The sequence below is a fragment of the Helianthus annuus genome, chromosome 4 (genome assembly GCF_002127325.2).
Source record: "Helianthus annuus cultivar XRQ/B chromosome 4, HanXRQr2.0-SUNRISE, whole genome shotgun sequence".
In the NCBI taxonomy this organism is placed as follows: domain Eukaryota; kingdom Viridiplantae; phylum Streptophyta; class Magnoliopsida; order Asterales; family Asteraceae; genus Helianthus; species Helianthus annuus.
In genome coordinates this window covers 12629502-12648117 of record NC_035436.2, presented here as the reverse complement: position 1 = coordinate 12648117, position 18616 = coordinate 12629502, and the positions used below count along the sequence as shown (strand labels likewise).

General features: G+C 36.4%; 1 protein-coding gene across 1 annotated transcript; it reads left to right on the top strand.

Moving 5' to 3' along the window:
• Positions 1–6821: 6821 nt before the first annotated feature.
• On the top strand, positions 6822–18265 carry LOC110932942. Its single transcript, XM_035989212.1, has 9 exons — positions 6822–7130; positions 7252–7465; positions 11306–11557; positions 11656–12094; positions 12200–13140; positions 13354–14574; positions 14660–16293; positions 17511–17816; positions 18254–18265. Exons 1-9 carry the CDS (start codon positions 6822–6824, stop codon positions 18263–18265), a joined length of 5328 nt encoding a protein of 1775 aa, XP_035845105.1.
• The last annotated feature ends 351 nt before the right edge of the window (positions 18266–18616 follow it).

Below are 18616 nucleotides of genomic sequence, written 5' to 3'. Positions count from 1 at the left end.
AAGGGTTTAGTTACAGCAGCGAACCTCAATAACCTAACCCAGATTGTTAGATTGGCACATAAAATCGTTGACCAGGAGGTGGAGAGCGACTCATTGCCACCTCGTATATCTAGCACTACCACAGCTGCCACTACTTCCACTGCATCTGCTGCCGATAGCAAACGTAAGTGGAACGATACGGACAAGGGGTCCAATTCTGCACAGCCCCAGAAGAAGACAGATACTGGCAGCACCCGCAGTTCCAGTCAGACAGCATCAGTGAATCAGAACTCGAGTAACAAATCAGGGCAGGGATCATACGCAGGGAAGCTACCCTTGTGCAGCAAGTGTAACTATCATCACAAGGGACAGTGTGCTCGTGTTTGTCATCGATGTAATCGACCAGGGCATATGGCTAGGGATTGTAGGGCCACTTTTCCAGCTCAGCAGCAGCAGTCACAGCAGATGGGTAGACAACAGACTCAGCAGAACCAGGGTACTCAGAAGGGGTGTTTTGAGTGTGGGGCTGAGGGGCACTTCAAGCGAGACTGCCCTCAGCTGAAGTAGAACACAGGGGGTAGTAATGGGAACAACAATGCGGGTAATGTCGCGCGTGGGCGCGGGTTTGTTTTGGGAGCTGGTGAAGCGCGGAACGACGGCAACGTGGTTACTGGTACGTTTTCAGTGAACGGTGTTATTGCTTCAATTTTATTTGATTCTGGTGCCGACTGGAGTTACGTGTCTTTGGAATTTAGTTCTCAGTTAGGGTTAAGTCCTACACTTCTCGTAATGAAGCACATAGTAGAAATCGCAAATGGTAAAACAATCGAAGCTACACATGTTCTACTGGGGTGTAAAATCGATCTTCTGGGCCAAGTATTCGACATTGACTTAATACCTATTACTCTTGGAAGCTTCGACGTGATCGTTGGAATGGACTGGTTGTCCAAGTATCAAGCGGAGATTCTCTGTAAGGAGAAGATCGTACGTGTTCCCCTTCCTGGTGGGGAATTTTTATCAGTTCAGGGTCATCGCAGTGGGACCCCGGTTAGCATTGTCTCAGCAATGAAGGCTCAGAAGTATCTGCGTAAGGGTTATCCTGCAATTTTCGCTCTTGTCATTGATTCACAGTCAGATGAAAGGAAGATTGAAGATCTTCCAGTTGTTCGTGAATATTCTGACGTATTTCCTGAGGAACTCCCTGGTCTACCTCCACATCGTCAGGTGGAATTCCAGATCGACCTCGCCCCAGCGGCAGCTCCGGTTGCTCGTGCGCCATACCGTCTTGCGCCAGGGGAGTTGCAGGAATTGTCAAACCAACTCCAAGAGCTGTTGGATAGGGGTTTCATCCGACCTAGCTCTTCCCCTTGGGGAGCCCCAGTTCTATTTGTGAAGAAGAAGGATGGGTCTTTTCGGATGTGTGTAGATTATCGCGAGCTCAACAAGGTGACGATTAAAAACCGTTATCCTTTGCCTCGTATTGACGACCTGTTTGACCAGCTGCAAGGGTCAAGTTTCTATTCAAAAATCGACTTAAGGTCGGGATATCATCAGGTGCGAGTTAGAGAAGAAGACGTTCCCAAAACAGCGTTTCGGACGCGATACGGTCACTATGAATTCTTGGTTATGCCATTCGGGTTGACCAACGCACCAGCGGTCTTCATGGATCTCATGAACCGCGTGTGCAAACCATATCTTGATGACTTCGTTATCGTTTTTATCGACGACATTCTAATTTATTCCAAGAGCAAGGAAGATCATGAGCGGCATCTGCGCCTCATCTTGGAACTCCTGAGGAGGGAGCAGCTGTACGCAAAATTTTCAAAGTGTGATTTTTGGATACGAGAGGTGCATTTTCTGGGGCATATAGTTAATGAGTTGGGCATACATGTGGATCCTGCCAAGATCGACGCCATTAGAAATTGGGCGGCACCAAAGAATCCTTCAGAGGTGCGGCAATTTCTCGGTCTAGCAGGGTACTACCGTCGTTTTATTCAGAATTTCTCGAAGATTGCTCAGCCACTCACCTCATTAACACAGAAGAAGGTCGTTTACTCATGGGGAACGAAACAGGAGGATGCATTCCAACTTTTGAAACAAAAATTATGCAGCGCGCCGATTCTATCTCTACCAGATGGTACCGAGGATTTCGTGGTTTATTGTGATGCTTCGATTCAGGGTCTCGGTTGCGTGTTGATGCAACGCGAGAAGGTGATAGCTTATGCTTCTCGTCAGCTGAAAGTACACGAGAAAAACTACACGACACATGACTTGGAGCTAGGAGCAGTGGTCTTTGCACTGAAGATTTGGAGGCATTATCTCTACGGCACGAAATGCACCATCTATACGGATCACAAGAGCCTTCAGCATATCTTCGACCAAAAAGAATTGAATATGCGTCAGCGTCGCTGGGTAGAGTTGTTCAATGATTACGAGTGTGCCATCAAGTATCACCCGGGTAAAGCTAACGTTGTAGCAGATGCTCTTAGCCGCAAGGAACCGAAACCGAAGCGTATTCGTGCCCTACAGCTTACTATTCACTCTGATCTACCTGCTCGGATCCGTTCAGCTCAGATTGAGGCATTAAAGGAAGAAAATATCGAGGCTGAAGGATTACGAGGTCTGCACAAGAAGAAGTTCGAGCAACGGTCTGACGGTATTTACTACTTCATGGAACGAATATGGGTTCCTTTATTTGGTGATCTTCGAGAGCTTGTAATGGACGAAGCACACAAGTCACGATATTCTATTCACCCAGGGTCAGATAAGATGTATCAGGACCTCAAGGTTTTGTATTGGTGGCCGAATATGAAAGCTCTCATCGCAACATACGTGAGTAAGTGCTTGACTTGCGCTAGGGTCAAAGCAGAGTACCAGAAACCTTCGGGTCTACTCCAGCAGCCGGAGATACCCATGTGGAAATGGGAACAGATCGCTATGGATTTTGTTACGGGGTTACCGAGAACGCAGGCTGGGAACGATACTATATGGGTGATTGTCGATCGTCTCACAAAGTCAGCACACTTCCTAGCGATCAAGGAGACAGATAAGTATTCACAGCTCGCAGCAGTGTACCTTAAAGAGGTGGTTTCTAGGCACGGGGTGCCGACTTCTATTATTTCTGATCGAGATCCTCGTTTTACTTCGGAGTTATGGCAGGCTATGCATAAGTCGTTCGGCTCGCGTCTCGATATGAGCACGGCTTACCACCCACAAACGGATGGTCAGAGTGAACGCACCATTCAGACGCTAGAGGATATGTTACGGGCGTGCGTTATTGATTTTGGAAAGGGGTGGGAGAAGCACTTGCCGTTAGTCGAGTTTTCCTACAATAACAGCTACCACACCAGTATCAAGGCGGCACCATTTGAGGCACTGTACGGGAGGAAGTGTCGTTCACCTCTTTGCTGGGCTGAGGTAGGTGATAGTCAGATCACAGGTCCTGAGATCGTACTCGAAACTTCAGAAAAGATCGTGAAAATCAGAGAACGTATGGCAGCTGCTCGTGATCGTCAGAAAGCCTATGCAGACAAGCGTGCCAAAGAGGTAGTGTTTGAAGTGAATGACCGAGTCATGTTGAAAGTCTCACCGTGGAAAGGGGTTGTACGCTTTGGGAAACGTGGCAAGCTGAACCCACGATATGTTGGGCCGTTTAAGGTTCTGGAGCGTATCGGTAAAGTGGCTTATAGATTGGAGTTACCTACTGAACGGGGTAATGTTCACGATGTATTCCATGTGTCACAGTTGAAGAAATGTTATGCTGACGACCCATTATCAGTACCTTTACAAGAGTTAAAGATCGACGACAAACTGCAGTTTGTAGAAGAACCTATCGAGATCATGGATCGTGAGGTCAAAGTGCGTAAACACAGTCGTATTCCTATTGTGAGGGTTCGTTGGAACTCAAGACGGGGACCGGAGTTCACGTGGGAGCGCGAGGATCAGATGAAACTAAAGTACCCTCATCTCTTTCCCAAAGACAAAGCAGAATCAAGCAAAACTGGTGAATCTCGGGGCGAGATTCCTTTTCAAGTTGGGGATGATGTGACACCTGAGCAAAATCCGCAATGATCCCGCAATGATCTCGATTTCCTCATTTCACCCCTTTGTGCTTACTTGTCAAATTTCGGGACGAAATTTCTTTCAAGTTGGGGATGATGTGACAACCCGACTTCCAAGGTTAGTGTCGTTTCGTTTCTTGATTTTAACTTCTCTCTATCCCTCGCAAACGTTTCTTTTTATGTTAAACTTGTTAAACGTTATACTTGATGTTGGGCCGAATGAAGACTCGGGCCGCACTCACGCACGAACTCCTTTAAGTTGTTGCACACCTCGGCCCACACCTATGTTGATCCGACCCACACTGTTAAGTTGGCCCACTCACAATGATTTAGGGTTGCACTTTATTTATAATTTGAATAGAACGTGTATGTAACCTCCTCATATTTCCAAATTATCACATAAAAAAAACAAAAAAAGAAACCCTACCTACCTATTGAGTGGCGGCAGTAGGCATACCCCTTTTGGATATCTTCCTGGTTTGATCAAGACTGGTGGTTAGTAACCATATCTATAGAAATTATTTGTGTTCTTGTATATCTATATTAATTATTTGTGTCCTTGCATGATCTATGTTAATTATTTGTGTTTTTGTATGATCTGGACTCAATGATGTGTTGGCCGTATTGTAGGGACTAGAGTAAGGTATTATGTTTTGTTCATGAATGTTAGGAAATTTGGATATATACATGTACTGATGTGCTATTAAACAATTGTGAGGTTCAACTTTAGTGATCTTCACATAAAATGATATGTATTCATACTTGTGTGCATGGATATTGCGAGATTGTTATTGTGTTTAATATGCATTTGTAGAAGATCCATTATGACGATAATCCTGTTTTTCAAGGATAATAGGTGCCGATAACCCTTGCATGACTTGTTGTATATCCGTGGTTTGATCATTTATCGGTTAGGGTGTCACTAAAGACTTCAATGATCTTGATAGATTAAGTCCCAATGTGTTTCTTGATAATGATAAATCGCTTACCATGTGACGAGTCTGAAAGCCTAGTAGGCTAATTAGAACAATGATTTTGGTTCATATGGCATGACATATGGCTGATGATTTTCCATGTAGTGATAAACTAGTAGTGAGGTTTGTCAGACCCACTAAAGTGAATTGGTCCAATAAGCATTAGAAATCACATAGTTGTTGCCAATTCTACATGTGATGGTCTGATGACCATGTGAAGTGAATTAATTGAGGAGAATGATTAGGATAAATGTATGATAGTTGTTAATTTCAATGCTGCCATGTGATAATTGCAAACCATGAGGAAAAGACCTGATGTAAATACACACTTGATACAATCCGTTGTTAGGAATGGGCCGAGTATGCACACACATCACGAACTGGTTTCTGTTTAAACTTTGGGCCCAACAGTTACCACATTAGTTTGTATTGATTGAGTCTTAGATGTAACTAGGCCAATTCAATCAAATTAATTCATGTTAAAAGGCGTTAGGGCCGACACATTTTGAAGGCCGCCGAGTTGCTTGGACTTGCTCAGCTGGGCCGCGACATGAGGACTGGAAGGTTTAAGGGGCGGGCCAGAAGATGTTGGGCTGTATCCTCGGCCACTGGTCAAATGGGCTGGGTTGTTCGATTAAGTGGCGGGTTGGTAATGCGCTAGACCCCAACTCAGTTTAGATAATGCGATGGGATGTCAAGTGTTGTTAGTTAGTCAAGTGCTGCAATACGTGGTTTCATGTGTTTCGAATAATTGTCGAACATTATGTGAATTACATGTGATTCAACTGGTAATATGAACTAACATGAATATTATGTCATACACGTCATGAGTGATCAATTTGTGTTACAACTTGCTTTAATAAGTGGATTTTGGTGTATGAAACTGATCGTTATTGGTAATTATATTAGGATTGATTGAGCCACTGTGAACACATATTTCAATCTCACCGAGCAAACCCAAGGTGAGTTCACTACATTCGAGCATGTGTCCCAGTGGTTGGGGACAGTCAGGGGGTATCCCATGGGGGGATAAGTCTTTGGGTAAAAACGGGTATATTGGTTAATAATCTCACCTATCATCTTTTGTAAGTCCCTCATCGGGTATTAGTTAGTAGCGCTACTTAGGTTTGGCACCCTCACACCGCTCCTGTAGAGGACGGAGGTGAACTAATGACCCAGTCTGGCCCAGTACTAGATAGGAGTACGTGGGAAGGGCAGTCGTGTATTTCAGGAGTCGTCATTGTTCGGAAATGAGATATTAACAATATTACTTGCATTGGTTATTGAACTGTTTTACATACAACTGGTAACAAACGTTTTCTAAAACTGTGAACTCGCCAGCTTTGTCTGATACACTTGTTACATGCTCGCAGGTCGTTAGGTACTTGGAAACAGGAACTTGCTGGCTGGAGGGCGAGAGTGGTCATGGTTACATTGATGAGTCTATTTATCAAACATTTATTTGCTATGGTTGTTTGGAAAGTATTTACATTATGTTACGTTAACGCTTCCGCTGAACTTATGGTTTTTGAACAACTTATGTTTGGGATTTCGGTATTATTAAATGATGAAACTTTATTTCAAACTTGTGATTCAATGTAATTGGTGGCTCATTGCTAGTCGTCACACGCCTAACAGGGACACTCCCTAGGTGGTAATTTGGGGGTGTGACAGTTTGAACTTATATATGTTTGCATATCACGTGTAGTTTGTGAGTAGGTTGTTTGTTGATCACAAGATGCTTTCAACTTGTCCATATTATCCTGTTGTGGTACGTTCCTCTTGTAATCGGAAATGGTTCGTTCGTATGGATATTTTTGACAATGATATCTATATTACAACTGGTTGGAATCGAATCAAGAAGGAGATGTCTATTACTGATCATCATTTGGTCGTTTTTGAAATGCTTGATTTGCATACATTTGAGATGAGTGTTTTCTGTTGCAAACCCACCCTACTAACTCTACCACCAGAACTTTGTGTTGTCAAAGAAGAACCTACAAATGAGGTGATTGATATTTCTGATGATGATTTGCCTAATCCCATTCCGGTAGTTGGTGTTGAAGAGAGTACGGACGATGAAGTACCGATTGTATTTCGCGTTGACAATCATTATGTAAGTTTTTGAAATTTACATATTACTTCTGCAATTGCATGTGTTGTTTTGTATTCATTATAAATCGATGACCAATTTAATAACCAATATAAATATTTAATTATTTTATTGTTATTCGTAGCGACTAAAAAAGAAGTGGGCACAGTTGCACGGTTTGGATCGCAAGAGGGATTTGATTATTAAGGACTCTGCCGGTTTGACTTGGGACGTGTCAATTGGTGTCGAGCACTCTGAAGGATATCCGCGCTATAACGTGACTGGTATGAAGAACTTTGTTCGAGACAAACAGTTAGTCAAAGGTTCCGAATTTCATATGGTTTACGTAAAAAGTAAAGGTATCTTGATTTACCGTTGACGTGGTGGTGCTTGATCGGATGTGTTGGGTTTTAAAAACAGTATTCTTATCCTTTTGTGTTTACTTATTAGTACATTAGCCGTTTTTCTTGGTATGCTACTTTAGATTCACTAACGACATGTTCAGACACTTATTTTTGCATGATATGTACATGTTTTAGTATTTTCCCTTTCCAACTTCCTCAATCATGTTTTCTAAATCTTTTAACTTTACGGATTTGGAATGTTTGCGTCATGATGTTATGAATGATAACTGTTCGGACGTTTGCTAGGTTGTCAAACTTACTATGATATTGTTCCTATAGGAAGATTCTAATTAATTATCTATTAGACAACAACCAATGTTATAAACTTATAACACATCCTAAATTTTCTAAAGTCTACATTGAATCCCGGTTAAATTTAGGTTGCTCTATATTTTATGGACTTTTTTAAAAATCTATTTAGACACTTAATTAAAATACAAAGTTTTGGTGTTCATTTAAAATTAATGTTAATACACATAGTTAATACATATTTATAAAGTTTTATGATATAATATACGTTTTCCATTATTTTCCTAAGTTAAGTATATGCGAATACACCTGCCAAGTTTTTAATAATTCTTAAATTATTGTTCTCATTTTTGGAAAGTTTTAAAATTCGGTAAATTAGTTTATTGTTTGATAATAATAATTATGAGCAAACTAATCCTTGTCTCAACAATTATGACAAATTCGAAGATAAATTTGCAATATTTTTCAAACATAATATTAACATATTAAAGAATTATAATAAACATAATAATTAAATTCTCATCTCACATATTCCTAGCATATATCTATCCCAATTATATAATCTCACGTATGACAAAATCTTGTAATGAATGATATATATATACATTCCATTTATAATTTTTTTTTTCATATAAATTAACAACAATGTTTTCATTCAATACATATCAACTTCTATACTTTTTTTCTCTTTCTTCTATAAGGTACTATCGAAATATCTTTTGTAATACCTACTCTCTTTTGATTTATGATAACGAAGTACTTTAGTTGGTTATTATATGTGTGTTTTTTTTCCTAGGTTTGCTTGTATCATGGAGAATATGCCATTTGAATTGTTGGTAATGGAAATTTTTTTTAGGCTCCCACTCAAATTAGTTGTTCGGTTCAGAAGTGTATGTAAAGATTGGTATGAAGCACTAACAAGTTTTGAATTTCTGATGAAGCATTGCACCCGCGTTAATAATAGATTGGTAATATATTTTTTTTCCATATAATAAATGGAAAGAAATTTAATTTGCTATATTTATATTTAACACTTCTTGTAGTGATTGTCAAACTATTTTCGAAATTTGTAACAGGAAAAGCTTCTTGAAGAAGGCATCCATCCTGATCCGTTTCTCATCTGATAATATGAGGGGGCCGTATTTTGTGTCGAATTGTCTTCTAGGTTTTTCAATAAATATCTGTTTTTTATATTTATGGATAATATCATATTGGATTTTAGGTTTTTTATGTTTGCAAAATGTTCGGTGTTTTATGTTTTCATTATCTTAATTCAATGTGACGGATTTCTTATAGCGGTGTTATATTTCAGATATGTTCTAAATTTTTATTGGAAAGTAACAAATAATACATAAAAAAAAAGGTGTACTTCAAAACTTACTTTGGCCATTATGAAAAGACTATTTTTGCATATATAACACTTATACATAATCAATCATAGCCCAACTTACTTAAATACACCCCTTTTTTCAATTATAACAAAAAAACAAACAAACTCATTAGTCAAATTAATTTACATATTATGTGAACTTAAGTTTGTAAAATGGCTGAACTATAAATTTTACATATATTTTCGGGTTATTTTATTAATATTAAAAATATATTAAATAACTTCAAAACTGGAAAAGCAATCGAATTTTTTGTTTCTACAATATTTAGTCAACCTACCCTATGAGTTATATATAGATAAAACACCAGTATATGGAAAGAATGTAAAACCTTATTTAAATTTGGCGTGTATTATTTTATACTAATTGTAAATACAAGTATTTAATAATTCTTTTAATTACAAGATTCTAATTAAATACCACGTATTTTTGTTTTAACGTAACGAAAATTTTAATATTAATTAGTTTAATTTACTTCCTTATATATTATGAATTGTAATTATTAGTTATCCTACATACGTTATATAAATAAGTTCATTGTGTGAATAAAAGTAGTTATCATTTTTGTTATTCATCAACCACTTACTTGAATTCCTTGTCAAAGCATCTAACACTATCTTTCTTTCGTCTTTAGCTATCATTTTTCTTTTATTCGTCGTCATACCAACGATTCTACATAACCTCATTTCTCAGGTATCTGCAAAACTAATATTATGTTATATGTTCATGTTTTAACCATTGTTAAATTATAATATCCGATGCGCGTAAAATTGTTTTTTTAAGTTGAATGCAATACAGATTCCTGATCATCACCTTATATCATCCAGTCATTCCATATTCGCAAAATACACGGTTACGTAAGTACTAATAACCTGTACATATGCAGATTTACTCATATTACAGATTAAGCATAACCTTATTGCATCACACTAAACCAATTGAGTCACCTATTACCTTCTTATTGTCAATTTTATTAGGTTCCATCCACATTTCTTATATCTGTTTTCAAGTTACAAACGTGAAGTAAAAAATGTAGTCATACTTCATACGAATTGGTCATGCATCATTTTAGGGCTTTTAACAATTGCCTAACCGACCTATTTAACACTTTATTATATTTTGATTTTGTTATTCCTTTATATCATTTTTTTTTCAATTTAACGTATGTTGTCTGCTTTGACTTATGAATACAGCAAATGGCAAGTAACAGAAGATTTAAAAATACACCGTTGATTGATAATACTTTAGTCGGGGAATCATCTAACAGTAAGTTATTTTAGTACAATTGATTTTTTTAACAATTACAATTACATGTATTCCATTTGATATTAGTAATCTCTATATATACTCACACGTTAAAAACTATGTGTTTAGGTACGCTTCCAAGAACACCGTTGTCCAATATTTCCAATGGTAAATTTGTTATATTACAAGTTTTTATTTATTATTGGATCATTATAAATTAATTTATTGTACAATATAAATATATTTCTATTTTGTGGACAACTTTTAACCACTAATCTAGGTATATCATTCGCTCATACACCTCAAACAGTTATTGGTATGTTATATATTTCATTTTTTTCAGTTATTTAACGATTTCATATCGTATGTTGTGCTTATTGATTTTGTATATACATAATATATTAGGTACAAATGATTCAGTTTCGATAACTTATAACTCAAATGGTATGTCATATCTTAAACTAACTTAATATATGTTTTCTCATTGACTACACTTCTTACGTTGTTATATTAGTTTGTTACACGAATACGATCTAATCTATAGAGTTTTATTAAATTGAATATTTGAGGATTACTTGCTAAAGAAAGAAGAAAGATGCGCAAGCTCGTACTTGATAGCAAACGTTCGAATTCAAAGAAACACACTACTGGTCCTTTTAGTAGAGGACGCTCAAAAGTCAATAATCGGTCTCAGGTCATCGACAAAGAGAATTATAATTCAAACATTTCTTCATCATCTAATAATTTTCACACAGTGCGGAACTTGAAATATGTAAACACATCAGCATCATCAAGTACCATCACAAAAAGTATGTTATCTCATCAACTTTTATTTCTCATTATAGTCTATAAATTTTTATACTTTATGTATTGCTAAATATATCTCAGTAACTACTATTTTTTTATTCAATAGGTGGTGTTCCTTTGCATAACGAATTTACCACTTCTACAAGTACTCGGTTTTCTATTGTTTCAAACATTGTTACACAAAGCAGTAACTCCATTGGTCAATCTTCTTCAACGTTAACAAAGCTGAATTCCGGTAAACAAAAGCTTTTACCTAAGAAACGCCGTATTGATCCTATTCCAATGTTAGATCTTACGTCTGATGATGAGAATGTAGTCTTTGCTCCCATCCAAGACCCTTGTAAGGGTGTATCGACAGGTTATAATAATTCTGAGTATTTATTCTTTATTTATTAGTTACATAAACTTTATTCGTTAATTTATTCATTACTCAGTGATCAATTTGTTTTATGTTAGATTATTTGGATCACGGTAATCAAAGCCTTAAATGTGAGATGTGTGATTCATTGTTATGGACTGACGAAGGTGGTAAAGGGAGAATTACATTGGGTAAGTTAACCTATAGCTTATGTTGTGGTTATGGAAAAGTGGAGCTTCCGGATTTGAAAGAGCCTTCTTCAATATACAAGGATCTATTTGCAAATTCTAATGAAAACAGCAAGTATTTTCTAAAGAATATCCGTCGATATAATTCTATGTTCTCATTCACATCCATGGGTGGAAAAGTAGATTCAAGCATCAATAGTGGGAGGGCACCTTATGTATTTCGTATAAGTGGACAGAATTTTCATACATTAGGTGGTTTGGTACCTGCACCTGGAAAACAGCCAAAGTTCTCCCAGCTTTATATTTATGACACTGAGAATGAAGTTTCAAATAGAAATAAGTTGTTCAGGTATTTCGTACAAACTATTGTTCTTTTTATTATTTTTTTATTTATCAATACACAGATGTTATGTTATGTGCTAAATTTAGTTAACACGTCTTTCTTAATTCACAGTGACTCCAAAAATAAGTCCGACTTGCATTTAAAGCAAATAGATCTTCATCTCATAAAGTTTTTAAAAGACTTCCTTGATAATAATAATCAGTTGGTTAAAAGTTACAGAATAGCAAGAAACCACTTCAATGATAATCCTAATGAGAACTTCAAACTTCGTATCATTTACAAAAGAGATCTTGATGGTCGTACTTACAACTTGCCTTCATCTTCCGAAGTTGCTGCATTGATTGTTGGTGGTATCCAACAAATAGTTGACCATCGTGATATTGTTGTTGAGTCTCACACTGAAGGTCTTCAACGAATAAGTGAACTTCATCCATCATATCTTGCACTTCAGTATCCAATTCTTTTTCCCAATGGTGATGACGGATATAGAATAGACATTCCTCATAGGGATGGTATAAGTACTTTAAAGAAAATTAGTCCCAAGTGTACAATGAGAGAATTCTTTGCTTATAGAATCCAAGATCGATCAACTTCATTTTCGCTAATATTAAATGCCCGCAGATTGTTCCAGCAATTTTTGGTTGATGCATATACCATGATCGAGAGTGAAAGACTTAATTATATCCGTTTTCAACAAAAACATCTTAGGTCTGAATCATACACAAATCTTCAGAAATTTAAGAATGAAGGAAAAGAGGATCTATCTAACACTGGGGTACGGTTAGTACTACCATCATCTTTTACTGGTGGGTCTCGGTATATGCAGCAAAATTATCTAGATGCTATGGCTATTTGCAAATGGTTCGGGTATCCTGATTTTTTCATTACGGTGACATGTAATCCTAAGTGGCCAGAGATTATCCGATACCTTCGAAATACTTCTATTAAGCAAGAGGACAGACCAGATATTATGTGTCGTTTGTTTAAGATGAAACTGGATTCAATTATAAAGGATTTGAAAGACAAGAAAGTGCTTGGAGCACTAAGTGCAGGTATAAATACAATGTAAATGTTATTATTATTATTATTATTATTATTATTATTATTATTATTATTATTATTATTATTATTATTATTATTATTACTATTATTATTATTATTATTATTATTATTATTATTATTATTATTATTATTATTATTATTATTATTATTTTTAGTATGAAATTGTTACACTTACTCTAATACTATTAATTTTTTTTTTGTAGCGGTTTATACTGTTGAATTTCAAAAACGTGGGTTGCCACATGCTCACATTTGTATTTTTTTGAAACCTGAATCCAAGCTTCTTTCCGTTGATCACATAGACAAATTCATATCTGCTGAGATACCAGATAAGATTCAAGATCCCGCTCTTTATGCTCTTGTATCCGAGTTTATGATTCATGGCCCATGTGGAAATGCAAATCCCAATTGTCCTTGTATGGTTGATAATAGATGTTCAAAAAAATTTCCAAAAAAATTCATTAATGAAACAATTACCGATGCTGAAGGTTTCCCTGTATACAGAAGAAGAGATAATGGAAACACCATTATGAAGTCCAAAGTTCAATTGGACAACAGAAGTGTCGTTCCATATAATCCGCTTCTTTTGAAAAGATACCAAGCTCACATTAATGTAGAATGGTGCAATCAAGCGGGTTCTATCAAATATTTGTTTAAATACATTAATAAAGGTCCAGACAAAGCATCGCTTGTGGTGTCAAATGGAGACGGTACAGATAACGAAAAAACAGCAAAGGATGAGATCAAAGCTTATTATGATTGTAGGTACGTTTCCGCTTGTGAAGCTTCTTGGAGAATATTTGCAAATGAAGTTCACTATAGGTTTCCTCCAGTTATGAGGCTTCCTTTTCATATGGAAGGTCAACAAAATGTTGTTTTTGGTGCCGAAGATGATATTGAAGAAGTGTTGGACAAGCCATCAGTCTCTTCATCAATTTTTTTAAAGTGGATGGAGATGAACATAAATAATGAGGAAGCACGGAAGCTTACGTATGTTGAGTTTCCTACAAAATTCTGTTGGAAACTAAAGGATAGAAATTGGGCAGAACGTAAAAGAAAATTATTACAGATTGGACGCATTCATTCTGTTTCCCCTGCTTTGGGTGAACCATATTTTCTTAGAATTCTTTTAAACAAAGTCAAAGGACCAAGATCCTTTGAAGAAATTAGAACTGTTGATGGCCAGTTGTTTCCAACCTTCAGGGATGCATGTTATGCAATGGGTTTGTTAGACGATGACATGGAATACATAGAAGCTATTAAAGAAGCGAGTTTTACGGGAGATGGTCGGTATATTCGTGCATTGTTTGTCACTTTGCTGTTGTCAAACACATTATCAAGACCTGAATTTGTTTTCGAACAAACATGGAAATACTTGGGGGATGACATTTTATATAAAACGAGAAAAGAAACAAAGAACAAAGGTTTGTTTATGATTTATTAAGCATAATACTATTGATAGTTAGTTTTTCCCACATATTTTAAATGGCTTTACTTTTTGCTGTACAGATCTTGTAATGTCAGATGACAGATTGAAGAACAAGACATTGGTGGAGATTGAGAAGTACCTCATTCGAAATGGGTCCTCTTTGACACGATGGCCAACAATTCCTTATCCTGATTACGATTCGTTTGCAGTTGGAAACAATCGTCTGGTTGACGAAGAACTGTCTTTTAGTGTTCCTCAGGTACAGAGCGAGTTGGATAGTCTAAAATCTTCATTGACTGACGAACAACTATATGTTTATAATCAGATAATGACAGCCGTTGAAGGCGAGAAAGGAGGTGTATTTTTTGTTTACGGATATGGAGGAACGGGGAAGACGTTTTTGTGGAAGACGTTAGCCTTAACCGTTAGGTCGAGAGAGCAGATTGTTTTAAATGTGGCTTCAAGTGGTATTGCTTCACTTCTAATGTCAAGAGGTAGAACGGCTCATTCTAGATTTCACATCCCCATTAATTTAGATGAGAGTTCTATGTGTCACATAAGGCCCGACGGTGATGTAGCTTATCTGCTTAAACAAACTAGGTTGATTATATGGGACAAAGCACCCATGGTACATAGACATGCGTTTGAAGCTTTAGGTAGAACATTAAAAGATATTTTTGTCGATAAAAGCAATTGTCAGTCGGATGTTTTGTTTGGAGGTAAGGTTATCGTTTTTGGTGGTGATTTTAGACAAATTCTTCCTGTTATTCCAAACGGAAGTAGGCAAGAAATTGTTAACGCTTCATTGAGTTCATCCTATATATGGCCTCATTGCAAGTTACTTACTTTGACCAAAAACATGAGATTGACTGTTGGTGTTTTACCATCTACAGTCGAGTCGACAAAGAGATTTGCCCAATGGCTTCTTGATATAGGCGAGGGTAAAGTTGGAGGGGACAATGATGGTGTAGCAACTGTAGAAATACCATCTGATTTGTTAATCACAGATTCTTTGGATCCCATCGAAAGTTTAATTCAATTTGTATATCCATCTGTTCTTGAAAGATATAAGGATCGAGATTATTTTTCTGAAAGGGCGATTCTGACACCAAAAAACGAGGTCGTACATGAAATAAATGATCGACTACTAGAATTGTTTCCTGGTGAAGCAACAGAGTACCTGAGTTCTGATAGTATATGTGCGACGGAGAAAGGTATCGATTCATTCCAACAAGAGTTGTATTCACCTGATGTCCTTAATGGTTTAAAGATATCTGGTTTACCTAATCATCGTTTGGTTTTAAAACTTGGAGTTCCAATTATGCTTCTTAGGAACATTGATCAGCAAAATGGTTTGTGTAATGGTACAAGGTTACAGGTTACATTTCTTGGAAAGAGGGTCATAGAAGCTGAAATTATATCAGGTGCTAATGTCGGAACCAGAACATTCATACCAAGAATTAGCATGATTCCCTCCGACAAAAAAATTCCTTTTGCTTTTCAAAGACGACAGTTTCCTGTTGCTGTGTGCTTTGCTATGACGATCAACAAGAGTCAAGGCCAATCTTTATCTAAGGTTGGGTTGTTTTTAAAAGAGCCCGTTTTTACACATGGCCAGCTATATGTAGCATTGTCAAGAGTTAAATCAAGGGAAGGTGTGAAGATGTTAATTCTTGATAAGGATGGCAAACCTACCAACACAACAACTAATGTGGTTTACAAAGAAGTGTTCACACATTTATGATATGTGTCTGAATTGAATTTTCATTCTAATAGGTGTACTAAAAATTACTTGAATTGTTGTTATTAATAGAATGGTTATTATTAGTTATTTTTTATCATATCACCTTACATATGTTGGTGTTTACTAACAGTAAGTAACCTCGGTCACTTATAATTTTATTGAAACACTACTTGAATAACATTTCACATATTCATAAGAGTATAGTATTTTTTTAAACGATTTCTTATTGTTTCCATTTATTGTGTTAAGTTATTTCACTAATACATAACTATCACAAAGCAACATAAATTGCATAACATATTTTGTGTGAGTCAAAGGGAAGTTGGGCCATTATGAAAACACCTTTTTATTTTGCCTGTAGAAGGTTTCAAAATAATCATTTGGAGCCGAAGACATGATTGCCCAAATTGATTCAATAGAAGGCGAACCAAAAAAAATACATTCACCAAACATTTTAAACTACCCATTATTTCTAACTTATTTTTGTAAACTTTCTGCAATAAAAGCATTTCAAAATAATAACAAATCGAACAAACTTTCCTCATGCCGTTACCCCATGTAAAAAGTTAATAATTCTAACTGAAACCTTTAAACACACATGGACGCCAATTGTGAATATTATTCAAACCGAAAAAAAAATATTTGTTACTAAAGGAAACAATCCACTCATTAGTTTATAAGTATTACTTATGTATTATTTTTTTAATTCAAACATAAATTTTTCTACCCCGCGATGTTCGCGGGTGATAGCCTAGTTGTATATATAACAACACCGTTTCGTTGCTTCCGTTAACAAACCGACACAACCTTATATTATAGATGATATATCCCATTAGCAACAACCAGATACTTCCTGAGTTCCTCCGACGCGAACGTTAAAACTAAAACATCCATATAAAATTTCTAAAGGCAACGTGACGTATGCATTTGTCTATTCTCAAACCCTACCGGTGGCCAATGGAACCAAACCGACACACCGTTCGATTTTTTTTCACCAACCAACGCGTCTCCTACCTCGACCGTTCCCCGTTGTTCGCCACCATTTCACACCCTATATAACACCCACCACCGCCATGGCTTTAATGTTTTTTGGGATGTATTCGACATGAGTCGTAGGAAGTATATGATCCATGAGCATGCATGATGCATCCGGTGCATGAACATGGATGCGAATGAGTCTTTATTAGGAGAGGCAGTTTTATGCTCACATAAAGAGGAAAAGAGTGATAGTTTTCCGGCCATCGGAGGTTTTGAAGTGGTTGATTCTTTGGGTTTCACTCAGCGACGGGTATAGTTCACGGTTGCGGTTTGTCGCCGGTGGTGAACATTACGATGGTGAGAAGGTGGATGCATCAGATTGTGGTTTATGGTTTGCATTTTGGAATGGTTTTTATGAAACAACGGATAGAGGGGATGAGATAAGCGGTTTTACTTTAACCAATGCAGTGCAGAAAATAGAAGACGCAGAACATGGTTTTGATAATGATAAATATGTAATAGTATGTACGTTATTATTAGTATTATTATTTATTACGAACTATTTAATTTTATAATTATCACACTTGGTCAGATATTATATAACCGTGTCCTCATCTTATAAATATATACTATTTTTTTCTCAGATTAAGAATGCATGTTAGATTAAAATAAATTAAGAAAAATTTTAAAAAATAAATTAAGGAAACATGTATTAATAATAATAAGCTATAAGATAACTAAAATCAACAATATTAAATTAAAGGCGTTTTAGTAACTATTTAAAACAGTGTTACTTTTGCCAAAATACAAAACTCCACAACATTAGTGGCAAAACTAAAAAAAAAACCACAAAAAATTCCCAAAAAAAAAAAAAAACGATTTAACTTTTTTTTGTCTTGATCAAACTGAAAAACATAGTTCTTAACTATAATGCTTTAGTGTAATGTTGTAGGCTAGAGGTTAGGCTAAGCGAAAAAAACTGTTTTGGAAAAACTTAAAAAACGTTCGCATTTCATACACTGAAACAAGAGTCATTTGTAATGCATTTAGGAGCATGTTTACAAATTAATATGCTTAATAGTATTGAGTTTGACTGGTAAAGTGCACGGTTAACATTTTTTTGAAGCAAGTCAAAAAGAAAAGAACATATTGAAGTAAGAAGCATATTGTAGGTTTCTGGATGTTAGGCAAAATGAAAAACGTTTTGCATAACTTAAGAATTTCGACATATAGTATAGTGAAGCTAATACATTCATGATTAACTTCCCGCCGCAACGCGCGGGTCGACGCCAACTTGTTAATTTAATAATAGGTT